The sequence below is a fragment of the Electrona antarctica genome (assembly GCF_951216825.1).
Source record: "Electrona antarctica genome assembly, chromosome: 6".
In the NCBI taxonomy this organism is placed as follows: Eukaryota; Metazoa; Chordata; class Actinopteri; order Myctophiformes; family Myctophidae; genus Electrona; species Electrona antarctica.
The window spans coordinates 3,207,307-3,225,348 of NC_136811.1; the positions used below are offsets into that span (position 1 = coordinate 3,207,307).

The window sequence follows — 18,042 nt, forward strand, 5'->3', positions numbered from 1 at the left end:
ACGCACAAACAACTATTAGTGGAAATAGACCCTCTGCCAGCTCACAATGTGTTACTGTGAGCTTGTATATCTGCTATTTTCACTATGTATGATTTTTTGGAAACCTTATATTATAACTTCGATGACATGCCCAAAACATGGAATGATTATTAATACTGTAGTTTATCTAATAAGATTATCTGTTATTAACACTTATTACTCTGGGGTGGGCGTGTCTCAGAAGGTATAGTGGCTGCTTGGAATTCAGAAGGTAGGGGGGTGTGTGTGTGTGTGTGTGTGTGTGTGCGCCCTCAGGGCATCTTACTGGTTATGTATGTGTAGACATACATACATAACCAGTAAGACATAGCATGTATGATATGTAAAGCAGTGTCAATAATGAGGTAGCATAACATTTCCCAAATACACTTTTTGGCTTGATTGACTAGGTTTTTATTTTTATTATTGTGATCGTAGTTAGTTCTGATGGGTTCAAATCACTTCTGGAAGAAGTGGGGAAATGATATATGCCGGCAACCTTTGTTGGAGAAGGCAATTTAAAAAAAAGTTAGCACAATGCAACAAACAATTACTCAGATTTTTAAGAGAAAAGAGGGAGATCTTCTGATAATGTAATGTAAAAAAATAAGTATATATCTCACTGACTATACAATACATCAACTCCAAGCTGGAAGTTCAATGATGACAATGATGAGTGTTTTTATGCTTTTACACATTCTGTGAATTCATCCGAAGTATGCTTTTCGCTTGCGTCTAAATAAGTCTATACCTCCTTATAAGCCACGTCACAACGCACAAAATACCTCGCTGTATCTCGTTTACTATGCATTTCGGTTTTCTTGGGGTAACGTGGCATTAGTCTGACCGCTCATTAGTCTGACCCCTTACTGTAACCGCACGCTTTGGGGGTTTTGACACGGAATTTCAACCCGGAACTTATTTTAAACTCTGGTAGTTGGCAAACAACAGAAGAGAATTAAAGAAAGAAACAAGAAAGAGACAAGAGCATGAAACTTACTGGTGTCCAGATGGTCTTCAGGTTCCAGTTTAACAGAAACAGTCCTGGATGGTTGTGGAGAACTCATCTTCACCTGCAGGCTGGTCTCCACACACTGGTCTGTAATGAAGGAATTGAATAAGGACATTGATGAATGACATCCTACGATATGTTGTTTTTTATGTTAGACATTGAGGGAAATTAAGATTCTCAGATTTTTTACAAAAACGCCTCTTATCAACTAACCGGTTAAATGATCGAAAAGGTTATCAAAACATATCAATTGTCAATTAAAGGGAAACTTTTAGAATATTTAGAACACCTCCCTGGGGGTATTTATGTGTGCAATATGTGGTTTTAGATATTTTAGATTTTAGCAGTTGTAATATAGCTGGGTAACAGCTGTCAGGACGTAATATTTCAAATATCAATATTCATAATTTATGAATTATGAAATATTAAAATATTACAATATAATAATTATATTGCTCACGTCACTGTAATGTAACATGAGTTCTTGGACAGACTTGCATTAAATATTCCAATCGGTATATATACTGTAAATATTGAGATAGAATACACAACGACTTCTTAATGAACATCATATATATTTATTATAACAAAATAAATCAAATGTGTACAAACATGAAACCTTTTGATCAAAGTAAGGTCAGGTAAAAGTAAATAGTGATAGCTCATGAAACAAATAAAGGAAAAAGAAACATGAAATAATAAAAGAGAGGTTTCAAAAATAGCAGATCTACCTTCAAAATAACAGATCTACCCTACCCTAAACGCTACACTCAGTTGCCATTTATCATGTGATATATGCTCGCCTGTGTGTAGAGGAGAGGTCAGCAGTGGATGGCAGGCCCAGAATGGTGTAGCTGCGTGTTGCTAGTCCGGGAGGCTAGTGGCTGGCGGCAGCCATTGTCTGTAGCGGTGACCATGTGGTAGCTGGGGCCGTGTGCTGTTGAGCTCGCCAGGGAGGCGAGGGGCAGTGTTGTCGTCAGAGGCAGCTCGTCGCAGGCATCGGTTTCCCTCGTCGGGATTAGCTTGGTGACGCTTGGCTTAAGCTGACCCTCTTGAAGATTCGAGCGGCAGAGGAGACTTGGGATGTCTTATCCTCGCTGTGGCGTTGAGAGGCGCGTAGAGAGAGAAGCTGTCGTCTGGTCAGTTTTGGGTTGCCTCACGGTTTCTGGGAACCGGCCGCTGTGGCGCTGAGGTCTTACCCAGAAAATGGAATTTCTGGTGTGGGGACAGGAGTCAACCCGGCCTGGTCAGTGAAGGAGAGCTGTGGGGGGAAAGGGACATGTGTCTACCTTCCCTTCTCCTCCGTCGCTGCCAGAGGTTGAAAACTTAAGAGAGAGATGGCTGCTTGGCCAGCCATCATATATATGAAGAGGCGGGGACTGGCTCCTTGTCCTGCAAGGAGGTGCAGTCCGGACGTGTGTGAGCTGTAGGGGGCTGTCCCCTTAAACCATGAACCATAAAGCACATGAAATACTAACTCTTCACTAGTGGTTCTGGGGAGCTCCTATTAATACATCTGACTGAATATTTGGACTCAGAATGAATTTTCACATGTGGAGATATCAAACAGTACAGCTGTATGTCAATTAGAAGTCAGGCAAGCCAGAATATAATTATATATAATATATAATACACTCATCACATTAATTCAACACAATATATATATATATGGTTGAACCCCAATACATAGTATACAAATATATATATTTGTGGTTCAAAGGCATAATACGTGAACAGTTTTATTCAAATTGTATTGTCTCATCGTGTAGGCTCAAAGATTCTGTCTTTCTGAGAGGTGCCCAGAGGATGTCGTAAATACCTCTGCTTAGCCATGCAGAGAAACGTCTGCTGGGGAGAAGTTAAACTCCACCCTCCCCCGTGGAACCTAGTTTTGTTCACAGCTATGTTAGTGAAAAAGGGGGGGGGGGGGGGGGGGGGGGGGGGGGGGGTGTACCGTGCCTGTAATGTGTTCATCTGGTTATGAACCAAAATCCATCTGTGTTCATATTTGTCCAGGTCACACGCTACACAGTGAGCCCAGTGTCCATGATGTCACTTAATTCCTGGACTACATGTTGTCTCAGTAAGACAGCCCTCCCCCTATCCACAAGGAGGAGCAGTGCACCAAAGCATTATGGTAATTGTAGCCTCGATACCCAGGCTTTCATTTCGTCTGCGCGAAAAATGAAAGCCTGGATTTACGCATGGGCTGCACTGGCATAAACGTGGGAGTCAACCCTTCCGCGTAGGCGTCGCTTCAAATGATGTGACGTCAGGGCTCTGAGCGGTGTGCACCCGTCAAAATAACACCGTGAGGAAATCATTACCAGTGGAACTTCAAACGAGGCTATGCAAGGAAAATGAGGAGAATGGCTAAAGAACCCACCACACAGTCTAAGAAAAAAAAACAACCTGTGCCGACTCTGTGGAAATAACTTTGACAGTCCGTTAGAATGGTATACTCCAGCAACCAGTGGTTTCTGCTTCTGGTCGACACAATAACAGTGCTGCACTGGGGGGGGGGGGGGGAGAGACCGGGGCTGACGGACAGATCGGTGAACCAATGGTGGGGGTGCGGCGCGGCCCTCCCATCTAGGCCAGAAAGGTCTAGCGTTAGCTCAGGCTATGGTAATTGTAGCTGGAGATTGTAGCTGGAGAACGGCCCTGCATACCACCTGTTTTGAATTTGCACATAATGCAGGAGGCAGCAGCACAACCCTCTAATATAAAAACGAGTGCTTCCAAACTCCAACAAAAATACCACCGCACGGAATTTATTGACGGAAAATAGCTCATATCATGTCTGCGCCACCCTTATCCCTAAACTTATTTGCCATTTTTTACTATTTTGAAAATCATTTTAAAATAGTTCAACTTAGCCGACATCTACACATTGTGAGCTTGTAGATCAGCTATTTGAACAATTCAAAAAGTAAAAAATGGCAAATAAGTTTAGGGATAAGGGTTAAGGGGCCACCTTTTAACCCTTATCCCTGAACTTATTTGCCATTTTTTACTATTTAAAAAAGATATGGCCCTAGGTACCTAAGACACTAGTATATATAAAAATCACACTTGTGTGAAGTGAGGGGCGCTCATATCATCATACATCATCACATTCCGGCCAATCACTTTTTTAACCCTCAGCCAATCAAATCACCACTACATGGGGTACACAGACACAGAAAGCTGGGCATTGGAGGCTAGCGCCCCTCAAAAATTAACCTAAGGTTGGAGCTAAAGGTCGAATGTAAAATATTGGCCATTTAAGCTTGCCTTAGCTAAAGTAGCAGCTGCCTCAAACGTGTGTACAAAATGTGGTTGAAATGCAACTTAAATAACAAACCTGCTCCATGTAGTTTGATGCGTGGCTGTAAAATCACGTCCAGCAGTTTGTCTCGTCTCTCCAGCAGAGTTTCTAGTGTCTCTATCTCTCTCTGGAAGAGGCTGCACATTAACTGAACTGAGGCGCTCGATGACAACACACGATATGTCCTCTCTCACCGACGCCATGTGTTCATTTATCGACAGCCGTAGAGACTCTATTTGAAACATCTTCACTCGTTTGAGACATTTTTCACCACGCTCTTTGTTGCTCTGCTCACCGCGTGATACCAAATCGCAACTGATAAACATTAAACCAGACGCATTAACTTCCGGGTCAACACAGTTCCTTATTACCGATCGCCCCCTGGTGGAAGAAAGTAGCCTAATATTTGAAGCATTTAGCCAAGTAGAACATAGATAAGCAAGCTATAGAGCACCGATGTCCTGACGTCACTGTCAGTAGAGGGCGTCAATCCACAGGTTCGTCTACTTTTTATTTGCATTGTAATCTCCATAGGGGGATTTTAGATCGCCTCATATAAGAACTGTGTTTGAAAAATAAACCGATCACCCAGGCCTTTTCACTCATATGGATATGACGCATCGACTGAAGGTGTAAATGTACAAATATACCCAAAGAGTAACAAAAAAAAGCGTTAGAAACGAGTGAAACAACCCAGACTACATTTGCGGTATAGGCGGGTGGCTGCATCTGCCCGTCGCACAACAGAAACTGAATGTTAATTACGTTTATTTTTATTTTATTGATATTTAATGTCTCGTGGTTAGTAAGAGTCGAGTCACCACCAGCTGAGCTTACGTCAACGAGGAATCTCAGGAACGCAATGTGTTGACAGCTGGGCGTGACGTATATTAGCAGCGACATTGCCTTCATATTCAAGGCTTTTGCGGCCACATTAATTCCATTTTCTCCAGAAACTGGCTGTATCAAATATGAATGGACACCATTAACGACGCACAGCCACTCCCCTGACAGAAAGGCCGGGGTGGTCGGTTTATTTTTCAAACAGTTCTTATATGAAGCGACCTAAAATCACCCTATGGGGATCTCAATGCAACTAAAAAAATACATGAACCTGTGTATTGGCGCCCTCTACTGAAAGTAACGCACTCTGGCCAATGGAGAGCGACGTTGCTACGTGGCGGCCATCTTACAACGTTCATATAAAAATAAAATTAAGCAGATAAGCGTCCTGAATCATAGCCACGTTGACGTTTGTAATAAACCAACCCGTTTGTAAATCAGTCAAGATTTGAGCGAGTTATGACCATGTAACATGGACATACATTTTTGCTATGAAATTATTCTCACATAAAGCACACCTCGATCACCAACCTTAATGCGGTCGTTTTAACGCACCCCTCACCAACCTTAATCCAGTCGGAGCAATGCTATGTCTAACTAAAGTATGCCTCCCAGTTGGACAGTAACAAATTAAGCAATCATGAACAAACGTTTAGGAACAAAAATCCTGGACTTCAATTCATTGACATAATGTCAATAAAAACTGAGATTAGGGTTTTTCTTCATGATTGTTTGTAAATGATTCTACACTATTTACAATTACTCAAATAAGAAGCAATCAGACAGAAAAATTTACAGCAATTTAAACAAAAATATTTACAATATACTATGTACGTTTGTGTAGTATATATTTCACAAACATTTACATGTATTATTCAATGTATTCCAAAAATGTTTCGGATTAAAATAATAATAATAAATTCTAGTTGGCCTCAGCGTTCCTAGTTTGAGTCTTACAATAATTGTGCAGATGTTAATACAGTAGGTATCCCAGTCCTACAGGGCAATAATGTTTCTTGTTGTGTTTCCTATGTCTCTGAGCCGGTCGGCCACACAGTTTACAGAGGGTCGGACTGTGACACGGAGGCTCTCCAAACTGAGGCCAGGAGCGTGTGGAGGGTCCAGCAGTAGCGGGGGCGGGCATTTTCAGCCGCGAGGAGGGGCCGGCAATAGCGGGCTTCACTGAAGATGCTCTCCTGTGTCCTCTCCTGGTGGTCATGGTGGTGGTAGAGGTGGCTGGTGTATTTCTTATAGGCTGTGGCAGTAGCACGCAGGGTGGTGGTGGTGGTTGAGACCAGGAGCGTGTGGCGGGATCAGCAGTGGGAGGCATTATGAGCAGTCTGTAGGGGCCAGCCGTGGCAGAGGCAGACATTCTGAGTTGCATGGAGGGATCGGCAGCTGGGTTTGCCTGAGCGGCAGGCATCGTGGAGGCACCGGCAATACCAGGGTTCACTGTAGATGCCGAGAGGAGAATTTTGTGAAAATGGTGATCAGCAATTTCATATTATATGCCTATTGCAAAGGAAATCATATGGTATTGAGGAAATGAGACAAAAAACACTATTTATAATTCAGGAAAGTTGTAAATTGGTCAGATTTGACAGGAACACTACACAAAGGTTAATCGTTATTTAGTAGTTCTTTTTAGCGGTGCATGACGCTCCAACATATGACCATGTGTGTGTATTTGTTATTTTTAGCGGTGCATGATGCTCCAACATATGCCCATGTGTGTTTATATGTTTGTTTGTCCATTTGTCTATATCAGCACGGCAACAACAGCTGCAACCACCTAGCGAGAAATACCTCTATTAAGATGTAAAACATTATGGGCCCTATTTTTATCAGTGCTGAATCCCTAAACTTCTGCTGTTTTTTTTATTTGAAAGATTACTAAATGTTTTACAAAATAGTAAAAAAGGCAAAGAAATTTAGGGACAAAGGGTTTAGTACTGGCGAAAATTGGCCCGTGTGTAATGTCTTGCTGAGACCTACTACTGTACATAATGTGCTGTCATCATTTTATCGTCCAAACACCACAAGTCAGCACACAGCGAACACACAGTGAACAGCTATAGAGATTGTGCGGCTTGTCAGAACTTTATTGCATACATAGAAATACCAATGGGCACACCTTAAAACAAAACTGGACAGAGACTAGTGCATACATGTGACCAGTGTTGTAACTAACGCCCTTACATCACGTTACGTTACCTAACGGCGCTACTTTTTGCAGTAACTTGTAACCCAACGCTTTACATTTCCCCATTCCATAACGGCCTTATAGTTATTGTATGTGCGTTACCAGCGTTATGGCGTTATTATGTTATTATGTCAACTTATGTGATCCAAGTGAAAAGTCTCCCCATACAGCGCCGTGAGTCTATCTGTCATACAGGATCTGTGCTGACTGCTGCTGAGAGAGCGCACCGCTCTGTGTTGTACTGTGTTGACAGTTTGTGCTATGGTGCTCTCATACTAGCCTCTGAGCCCACATGGCTTCACACTCTAACATGAACAAAGAATGTCGCAGAAGAGGTCATTGATTGGCTAACGTAGGGCCAGATTTCAGGGTAAGCCAATCAGAGACAGTCTGACAGAGTAGGGCGGGTCTTACTCTTTGTGGCAGAGCCTTAGGGCGCGTTCGGAAATAGCGCACTGAGCCCACTGTGCAATGCAAACTAATAGGCGAGTGCGCTGCGGTGTGGTATTTCCGAACGCGCCCTTAGTCACAGACACACAAACCCTTGTAACGCATAGGTTTGTTAGCAGCACTGAGACGTCCTACACAGATAAAATTAATTACTCACCTACTGCTGCAGGTTCCATGTTTAAATAAAGTAATTCCAGTGTTGTTCAACGGATGCCTGGTTTTCACATTGTAAATATGGTCGCGTGGTTTAGCGACTAGCACTATGACAGGAGCACCGTAATCTTTGGGAAAGTGTCATAGTAGCTTGTTTACAACTGAAACAGACTTCTTGTGCTCTGACTTCCTCTTCAAAATAAGAGTCACGTGTAAAGATTAGTCAACACTAGTTTTATTTCTAAGTCTACTTATCATATTTGAGTTCCTTTTGAATACCTGTCAGATTCTCTACATATAACTGTCGCAGCTCTTGGTGCGCAAATGCGCCTTGCATGCCTTTGATCTACCGCGCAGAAAACATTTTGACGAGAAGAGTCAACTTGACAAAATGATTGCCAGGTATGTTGTTGAGGAAATGCTTCCCCTCTCAACGGTTCCTTTCAGAGCACTGGTCAGCAAAATACCAGTGAAAGCAGGGCCAATGTGCAGAAATACATTTTCAAAATACCTGAACAGTGAATATACTAAAATGGAAGATGAGCTCAAAAATACATTTGACAAATTAGAATATCTCTCTACCACTGCAGATATATGGACTGCAAACACTTATTTATCTGTAATGTCAGTCTGGCAAAGGAGTATAGTTGATTTACTTGAATACTGCCAAAATAGTATTGTTAACTTTACGGTGTAAGAAGAGTGTACTCATTTTGTATTTGATTATTTATTTTCTTCATATTGCACAGCACCATTTGTTTTGAAGGCAAGTTGAGGCTACAATAAAGATGCCTGTCAACATTTCTGAACATGTTTTATTGTTCCACTAAATTTCATAATGTTAGGAGGGAGTTGTCTTTTCTCTTACTGTGCGACAGAATAAAAAACCTTCTTTTAAATCGTTTTTTATATTATTATTTTTTAAAGTAAAGTAAAGTAACTTGAAAAGTTACTTTTATAATTGAATAACTAGTAAAGTAACTAGTTACTTTTTTAGATAAGTAACTATAACTATAACTCTTTACTTTTTAAAAGTAACTTGAACAACACTGCATGTGACACACATAGCATTTAGGTCAGTTTAGTAGAGTTTACATAACGATTTAAGCTCTGATGTTTAAGTGGTATTGGCGGATTGCTACTGTGGCTTTAACATTTTACATTAAGATTTTTCTCTTCTGCTGAAAAAGGAGATTATGCGTGAAGACAACGAGTATGGTTGGTCACATAATGTTGGCAATATCAAAAAAGAGTAAAGCAACACAAGAACTAAGCCAATCATGGTAAATGTATGGATTGAAATATAATGCCCGTAAGAACTATCATAATAACTTGCCATTGGCATCCAGCAACACATTTCTATCAGTCCTCATGTGCATCTGCAAAAGATAGTTTTGACTGAATCTAGATTCACAATCTGTGTATTTCTTCCTTGCACGACTCCTGACAGTCACATATGAGACACTTTGACTAGTTGTCGCCACAAACCGTAAAGGGTTTTTCCCCTGTGTGTATCCTCATGTGTATTTTTAGTTTAGTCATTTGAGAAAAGCCTTTGCCACAAACTGTACATGTACAGGGCCATTCCCCTGTATGAGTCATCATGTGCGTTTTTAGATTACTCATGTTAACATGGCCTTTGCAACAAACTGTACAAGTAAAGGGTTTTCCCCCTGTATGAGGTTTTTCCACCGTATGAGTCATCATGTGTGTTTTTAGATTACTCGTGTTAACATGGCCTTTGCCACAAACTGTACACTTAAAGGGTTTTTCCCCTGTATGTGTCCTCACGTGCATTTTTAGATTAGTCTTTTGAGAAAAGCCTTTGCCACACACACTGTACAAGTAAAGGGTTTTCCCCCTGCATGAGTCATCATGTGCTTCTTCAAATGTATCTTATTACTAAACATTTTGCCACAATCTGTACAAAATAAACCTTTCTTCCCTGTGTATCTTCTCATGGGGTGAGTTTGTTTACAGGATTTCACATCTTTGGACAACTTGTTTCTGTCTCCTTTAAAGTTGTGTGTCACATGTGACTTAAGTGTTTTTAAAGCTGACTGATTGACCACCCTGGTCTCCTCCTCCCACTCATCACTGTCTTCAGTAATGTCAGATTCAGAATGGTGTGAAGAGAGAAGCTGGTCATTACATGTTGGCTGTGATGTTCCACAGTCCTCTACATCAGCTTGTGTTTTCATGTGTTCAGTTGAGGTGCTGGCTACAGGCTCTGTATCTATGTTTTCATCATCACCTTCACTTTTCACTGATAGTAATGTCAACGCTGAACCATCAGCCTCCTCTGGTCTTTGAAGTAGCTCATCCTGTTCCTCCTTAATGTGTGGAGGTTCTGGTTCCTCCTGGACCAGACCGGAGCTCCTCTCCTGCTGTTCAGGTGAAACCTCCTCTATATACACAGGGAGGTGCAGGAAGTCTAGGCAAAAGATACAATGAGAAGAAAAAAAAACAATGAATGTTTTAACTTTAAAGAAAATCTACCTTTGATTGTCCCATTGATCAGACAGCTGTACACACATACAAGGATGCACCTGTATGCACACGCACACACAACAATCGTGTGCAAACATAGTGGAAATAAACCCTCTGCCAGCTCACAATGTGTTGCTGTGAGCTTGTATATCTGCTATTTTCATACATAAATACATACATACATACATACATACATACATACATACATACATACATACATACATACATACATTTTTGGCTTAATGAAATTAACGCTTTTAAGCATTCTGTGAATTCATCCGAAGTATGCTTTTCGATGGCGTCTATATCTCCTCATAAGCCACGTCACGACGCACAAAAGACCTCGCTGTATCTCGTGTTCTATGCATTTCGGTTTTCTTAGGGTAGCGTGGCATTCGTCTGACCGCTCATTAGTCCGACCCCTAACTGTAACCGCACGTTTTGGGGGGTTTTGACACAACATTTCGACCCGAAATTGGGACGGTTTGACCCGATTTTCCTTTAATTTTTTTACACGGAGGTGTCCCTTATTTTAAACTCTGGGAGTTGGCAACACTAGGTAGTCCTACAACAGAAGATAATTAAAGAAAGAAACTGGGGGGCACGGTGGCACAGTTGGTAGTGCTGTCGCCTCACAGCTAGAAGGTCCTGGGTTCAATTCCCGCTCGGGACGCTGTGGGTGCTGGCGGCGTGTTTCCTCCTCCGCGTCATCAGTGCCCATACCCGAGGCGGGGTTGGCGAAAGGGCCTTTCTGTGTGGAGTTTGCATGTTCTCCCCGTGTCCCCTAGGGTAGGTACCCTCACAAAAACATGCAGTAATCCTGGTCTCTAAACTGCCTCCCCCTGGCCAACCGGGGCGCCTGATGGAGGGGAAAGGAACTGGTTGGAATAACGTGTTCCTTCCAAACGCTACGTCCAACCAGGGAAACTCCCCCCTGGCAGGTGTAAAGGAGCAACTTGGACACTCAGGCATGAAGGAAGCATGAGTTCAAGTCCGTTGCTCTCCCCATGTCCCCCATTATGGGGACTAGGTTGGCGGAGGGTGTGTAGAGCCCAGGATCACATTAGATAATTGACACAGGGGTGAAAAATGGGTTACAAAATCGTTGGATAAAAATTATTAAAAAAAAGACTGACGAGAGCATGAAACTTACTGGTGTCCAGGTGGTCTTCAGGTTCCAGTTTAACAGAAACAGTCCGGGATGGTTGAGGAGAACTCATCTTCACATGCAGGCTGGTCTCCACACACTGGTCTGGAATGAAGGAATAGAATAAGGACGTTGATGTATGGCGTCCTTGTATGTATGTATGTATGTATGTATACATACACAGATTAAAATTTATTGCGTTTTGCATCGCAAAACGCAGTTTATAGTTATGGGCTGCAATACACCATCAACCTCTGCGTCCACGGGATGCACTACTGTACTCAGCATGTACAGTAGCCTAAAAATAATCCACGTGAAAAAATATATCGCGAAAAAGAAATGCGGTAAAACAATAATCCATGGACACGATCATTTCTCATGGCCACATCCGACCTCATCCTACATTATAAACAATAAAATCCATGTAGCAATCGTTGTAAAACCACTAGTTTGTAAATAATACACTGGCGGGCGCCGCCATCTTGCTCAGAGACGAGCGGTGAGCGGAGCGCAGCCTGGAGACCAGAACCGTTTAGAGAGAGAGAGACGACAACATACTGTTCAGTGACTCATGCAGCTCCACGAATAAACAGTAAATGGAGTTGTCGCAACTCTCATCTAAACGGCGCTGCCTCCGACAGAAAGACGGGGAACATTTTTGAGCAAGACAAGCAGAGTAGACCCGATTGAATGGGAAACACATTGTGTAACAAACGCCGACACCGTTGTATGTTGGACCGGTGCCACCACAGACATTAAAATGCACCCCCAAAAAGTGCCAAAGCCAACTTCAGGACAACAGAAAATATTAGCAACCCCATTAGTATTTTCTAAACCTAAACCCAAGTCATCTTCTAATGATGATGTGTGCAGTGTGCACAGCCTACCTAGAAGTAGGCTTTATAGAAGTGTCTATTTGTACGTCTCTAAATGTTTTGATGATTTGAACAAGGTGGACCCTCTTGTAAACAAGTGTAATGCTTAACACAGCGAACGCTAACCACGTATCCGTACGTTATTAATTAATCAAACGTCGGGTGCGAATCACGTATCCATACGTTTTAATCACTTTTTTATTGCATAGTTTCATTCATCTTTTTACCCACCCGGACAATGAAGAACCATCCCCCTGTCATTGCTGCTTAGTCCCGCTCACGTGATCAGAAAAAGAAGAAAAAAAACTCCCCTCCTGAAAACAGGAGGGCGGGCCGCTTTACGTGTAGAAGCCAGGGTAAAATGGACGCGCCCATGCCATGATCTAGTCGGTGTGTGAATAGAAGAATCAAATTTCACCTAACCTCGCCTCACCAGGCTTTCCTCCACCTCGGACATTTCACCCAACACTATAATACTCGATTCCCCCCTCCCCTCCTGTTTCTCCTGAGGAGGAGGGCCTTGCGAGATGGGGGCTCTGTCTCTCGGAAAAGAACATGATGAACGGAACGCTGCCTAAACACATGATCTGCACCGGATCGGCATTGCATAACGTCTGCAACACACATGGACAGATGCATGTTTCCTTCTTCATACTACGAACTAACAAACGAACCACAGTATCGACTCGAGGGGCCGCCATGACAACAGACAGTCTTCCGTTGGTGGATCACGTATCGCCATGCAGAGCCGTCATAATCGGAGATCGCTCGGACGTGTGATTGTAACGCTTTTTTATTCATTATAATTGTAGTGATAAGACCGCAATGAACGCGTCGGGGACGTAATCGACCCGGGTGTAATGTATAACGAACTTTTCCGCGTCCTAAATCGTGGTGTTGTGATCTGTGGAAGTCATTTTTTCCTTGTCGTCGACATCACAGCCGGGCTTAGCACCTCTCTGGACGAGGTGAAGCTTTTTCCATCGCTCCAAAAGCTGCATGCCCAGGCATGTCCCCCTATACTAGCTTGCAAAACAAAATCAGCTAATGACAATGCGTCTCACCGTTATACTATAGTTCTGAACCGAACGGTGGAATGGGACTTTTTATAGCCGTACGGATCAAGACTTTTGCTGCCCAATGTGCCCATGGACCCCCCCCCATGTTACTGCGATCAAGACAATGAAAGCAGATCTGTGACTGTGAGATAGATTAGGCGAGGCGAGGCGATCATCATCTAAGAAAGCAGAGTTATGAAGGTTTATAGTCAGACATTGACAGGCAGATATAAAAATAAACACAATAAATCAAAATCAAAATTACAACCCTGTGAAGTGAGCGGTGCAACTCTACTTCTCTACTTATTCACTACAGCTCGCTATATACGGACTGAGACAGAAAGTCATGTAAACCTTTTATTTACAGTTTGGTCTGTAAACTTCTACTGTAATAATAAAAATCACACCCCTGTGAAGTGAGCGGTGCAACTCTGTTCTCTACTTATTCACTACAGCTCGCTATATACGGACTGAGGCAGAAAGTCATGTAAACCTTTTATTTACAGTTTGGTCTGTAAACTGTAAGTAAACGGTAAAATCAAAATGTATTTTTTAAATTGAAGTGGACAAGTTCAGCTTTCTTTTGATGTATTGCGTGTGATTCTCGCTATAAGAGAACATTTTGCTGTGGGCCCCCGAACAAGGCCTTCGTGCAATGTTAAACGGTAGCAACATCAAAATAGGCCTGGGGAGATTCTGTAGCAATCAAAGTGTTAATTGGGTCGTCCACAGTTAACAGTCTTTGTATTGAGTTGTGCTTGAAATGTACTGTAATTCTGCAAACTGTTAATAAATATTTCAATCAATCAATCAATAATAATTTATTCTCCGTTTTCTACATGAATATAACCACATTATAACCTGATATGCTGTTTTAGATATTTTTGATTTTAGCAGTGAGCCCGACACTGGGCTCACTTAATTCCTGGACTACATGTTGTCTCAGTAAGACAGCCCTCCCCCTATCCACAAGGAGGAGCAGTGCACCAAAGCATTATGGGAATTGTAGCTGGAGATTGGAAGCGCTTGTCGAAGTCACTGAACGGTCTAGCCCTTTCGGGACCCTCGGTTAGCTTTTCTGAAGTTTGTACTTCGCTGCCCTAGGGTCCCTGATCGGTTATTAAGCCCTCCATGGGATGCAGATGTACATACCCTCCGTCCACGGAGAGCGGCACGCCGCTTGAGTGTTGGTGAGATGTTTCAAAGATAGGAGACAACGGAAACGTGTACCAAATCGCATTAACCGCCGATGCCGCTAAGTAACTTTTTTTTAAGTTTTGGCTTCTCTGAAATTCTCTCTTCCTCATTTCCATGACTTCCTTATTGACTTCCCATTGTACCGCCTCCCGAGCGGCAACTGGCTAGCTGCACATCCTAGTTACTGTCTCTGATTGGCCGACCGCGTGCATGCAGGATGAATAATGTTGTTGTGTCGTGGGAGGCGGGACATGGGAAGTGAGGAAGAGAGAATTTCAGAGAAGCCAAAACTTTAAAAAAAGATTAAAAAGACTTAACGGCATCGGCGGTTAATGCGATTTGATACACGTTTCCGTTGTCTCCTATAGCCGTGTTATGCATCTTTGAAACATCTCACCAACACCTCCGTGGACGGAGGGTATGCACATCTGCATCCCATGGAGGGCTTAATAACCAGGGTCAGGATCAGGGACCCTAGGGCAGCGACGTCCAAACTTCAGAAAATCTAACCGAGCCTCGGTTAGCTTTTCGGTTACCGAGGGCTAAATATGAAAATGAGTGCTTCCAAACTCCAACAAAAATATCACAGCACGGAATTTCTTGACAGAAAGTAGCTCATATCATGTCTACGGTGGATTTGTATTAAATAAACGCTCTGCAGTTTGAAAATGGACAATTCAAGCTTTCCCTACAGCTGCAATGTTGGTGAGTTTAACATTGTTTAATGCAAGCAGATCGGAAATGCAATTTGGATCAATGTCAACGGATGGTATTGCAACTCTAGATTCATCCCATTATTTAAAAAAAAAATCTAGTGTTGCAAATTGCATAGGCCTACTAGCCTAGGCACCTAATTAAGACACTCGTAGATGTAAAAATCACACTTGTGTGAAGTGAGGGGCGCTGTTATCATCCTACATCATGACATTCCGGCCAATCACTTTTGTCGTCCTCACTTTTTAAGCCCTCAGCCAATCAAATCATCGCTGTATAGGGTACACAGACGCACAAAGCTGGGCACGGGTAGCCTCGGTCCCAGGCTCACTTAACTGCGAAAAAGAAGAGCCTGGTCACAACCTAAGGCAGAAAAGCTATCGAAATGCGGGACTTCCGCCGTGTAACCCCCCCCCCCCCCCCCCCCCCCCCGGAAGTTTACGTTTTTTGACCAATCGCAGCGTTGTGTTCCCGAAAATGTATTCCCGCTGAAATGATCATTGGGTGGGGACTAGTAAACACAGCCGCACCGCGTGACGTAGTTATCTTACACGCAACACTTCCGCCACTTCCGCTGATAGTCTTTTCAGGGTAGGTCTTGCCCAGGGTGGGGCACGGGAGGGGCTAGTGCCCCTCAAAAATAGACCTAAGGTTGGAGCTAGCCGCAATTTGCAACTAGATTTTTTTATAATGGGATGAATCTAGAGTTGCAATACCCTCCATTGACTCCCGACTCATCCAAATTGGGTTTGCGATCTGCTTGTATTAAACGACCTCACCAACATTGCAGCTCTAGGCCAAGCTTGAATTATCCTCTTTCAATCTGCCGAGCTTTTGTTTGTTACTTATGTACTGTACTATTTTCTGTCAAGAAATTCTGTGTATGTGATTCTGTGCAGTGTTGCCGTTTGGAAGCACTGCGCTGCTGCCTCCTGCATTATGTGCAAATTCGAAACAGGTGGTACGGAGGGCCGGTCAGTGACTTACGACGAGTGCTTCCAAACTCCAGCACTTAGAATCACCTGCAAAGATTTTTTTGACAGAAAGTAGCTCATAACATGTCTACGGTGGATTTGTATGAAACAAAAAGGTCGGCAGATTGAAAGAGGATAATTCAAGCTTGGCCTAGAGCTGCAATGCAGATCGCAAACGCAATTTGGATGAGTCGATGGAGGGTATTGCAACTCTAGATTCATCCTAGCCCCTCTCGGAACCCTACGTTAAAGTTTTCTGACATTTGGATGACTTTACACGTAGGGTCCCTGTCCAGTTCGTAAGCCCACAATATGATTGAGTATTATGATATGAATCTTTTGTTTGACCGTTTTGGCAGCTCTGAAATTCTCTCTTCCTTCCTTCCTTGACTTCCTTATTGACATCCCATTGTACCGCCTCCCGCACGGACAGTGGCTAGCTGCGACAGAGCAGATCAGAGGCAGGAACGTAGAGACGGCAGCTAGCCACTGTCGGTGCGGGAGGCGGTACAATGGGATGTCAATAAGGAAGTCAAGGAAGGAAGGAAGAGAGAATTTCAGAGCTGCCAAAACGGTCAAACAAAGATTACAAATACTTAACGGCTTCTGCACCAAAGGAAAATTCTCTGAGGTTTTCGTTGTCTCCTATAGCTCCTATATGCTTCTTTTGAAACAAACCCCAATCAAAAAAGTGCAGCACGGCCACAACGGAGGTTATGTACAGCTGCGTCCTATTGTGGGCTTACGGACTGGAGAGGGACCCTACGTAAAGTCATCCAAATGTCAGAAAACTTTAACGTAGGGTCCCGAGAGGGGCTAGATTCATCCCATTATTAAAATAAATCTAGAGTTGCAAATTGCAGCTAGGTTGGAGCTAAAGGTCGACTGTAAAATATTGACCATTTAAGCTTGTCGTGTAGCTTAGCTAAAGTCGCAGCTGCCTCAAACGTACGTAAAGTAAAGTAAAGTTACTATATTTACCCAGGGTAACTGGACTAAGCATCAGATACTTGTTTACAGCCAGGCCCTGCTCATAGAACATTTCATGGTAGTGGTTCAATGCCTTGCTCAAGGGCACTTCAGCGGTGGTAATTTTAACGTGCCGGTCCGGGGATACGAACTGGCAACCTTCCGGTATCAAGACCGCTCCGCAAACCGTTCGGCCACCGCTGCCACAATGTGTGGCACGAGGCAACGTGTTTGAAATGCAACTTAAATAACAAACCTGCTCCGTGTAGTTTGACATGTGGCTGTAAAATCACGTCCAGCAGTTTGTCTTGTCTCTCCAGTAGAGTTGCTAGTGTCTCTATCTCTCTCTGAAAGAGGCTGCACATGAACTGTTCCACCAAACTGAGGCGCTCGTTGACAACACACGATATGTCCTCTCTCACCGACGCCATGTGTTCATTTATCGACAACCGTAGAGACTCTATTTGAAACACCTTCACTCGTTTTTGAGACATTTTTCCGCACGCTCTTTGTTGCTCTGCTCACCCGTGGTACCAAATCGCAACTGATAAACAAGAGACGCTTTAACTTCCGGGTCAACATAGTTCCTTATTACCGATCGCCACCTGGTGGAAGAAAGTAATATTGAA

General features: G+C 43.1%; 1 protein-coding gene across 1 annotated transcript; it reads right to left on the minus strand.

Annotated features, from left to right (window-relative positions):
• Positions 1–5,079: 5,079 nt before the first annotated feature.
• On the minus strand, positions 5,080–17,962 carry LOC306924288 (uncharacterized protein). The gene is made up of 4 exons (XM_079502744.1): positions 17,670–17,962; positions 11,633–11,731; positions 10,244–10,423; positions 5,080–6,635 (listed from the first exon to the last, which is right to left on the minus strand). The coding sequence occupies exons 1-4, from the start codon at positions 17,905–17,907 to the stop codon at positions 6,157–6,159; spliced, it is 996 nt and encodes a 331-aa protein (XP_079358870.1). The 5' UTR covers positions 17,908–17,962; the 3' UTR covers positions 5,080–6,156.
• Between the last annotated feature and the right edge of the window lie 80 nt (positions 17,963–18,042).

Excerpts from the sequence above, each read along its gene's own strand:
- LOC306924288 (XM_079502744.1), bottom strand. The coding sequence starts at position 17,907 with ATGTCTCAAAAACGAGTGAAGGTGTTTCAAATAGAGTCTCTACGGTTG. Across the intron at positions 10,424-11,632 it reads TGAAGACCACCTGGACACCA|ACTTCCTGCACCTCCCTGTG; the intron begins GTAAGTTTCATG and ends TCTTTTGCCTAG. Across the intron at positions 6,636-10,243 it reads ACTATCAGTGAAAAGTGAAG|TGAACCCTGGTATTGCCGGT; the intron begins GTGATGATGAAA and ends CGGCATCTACAG.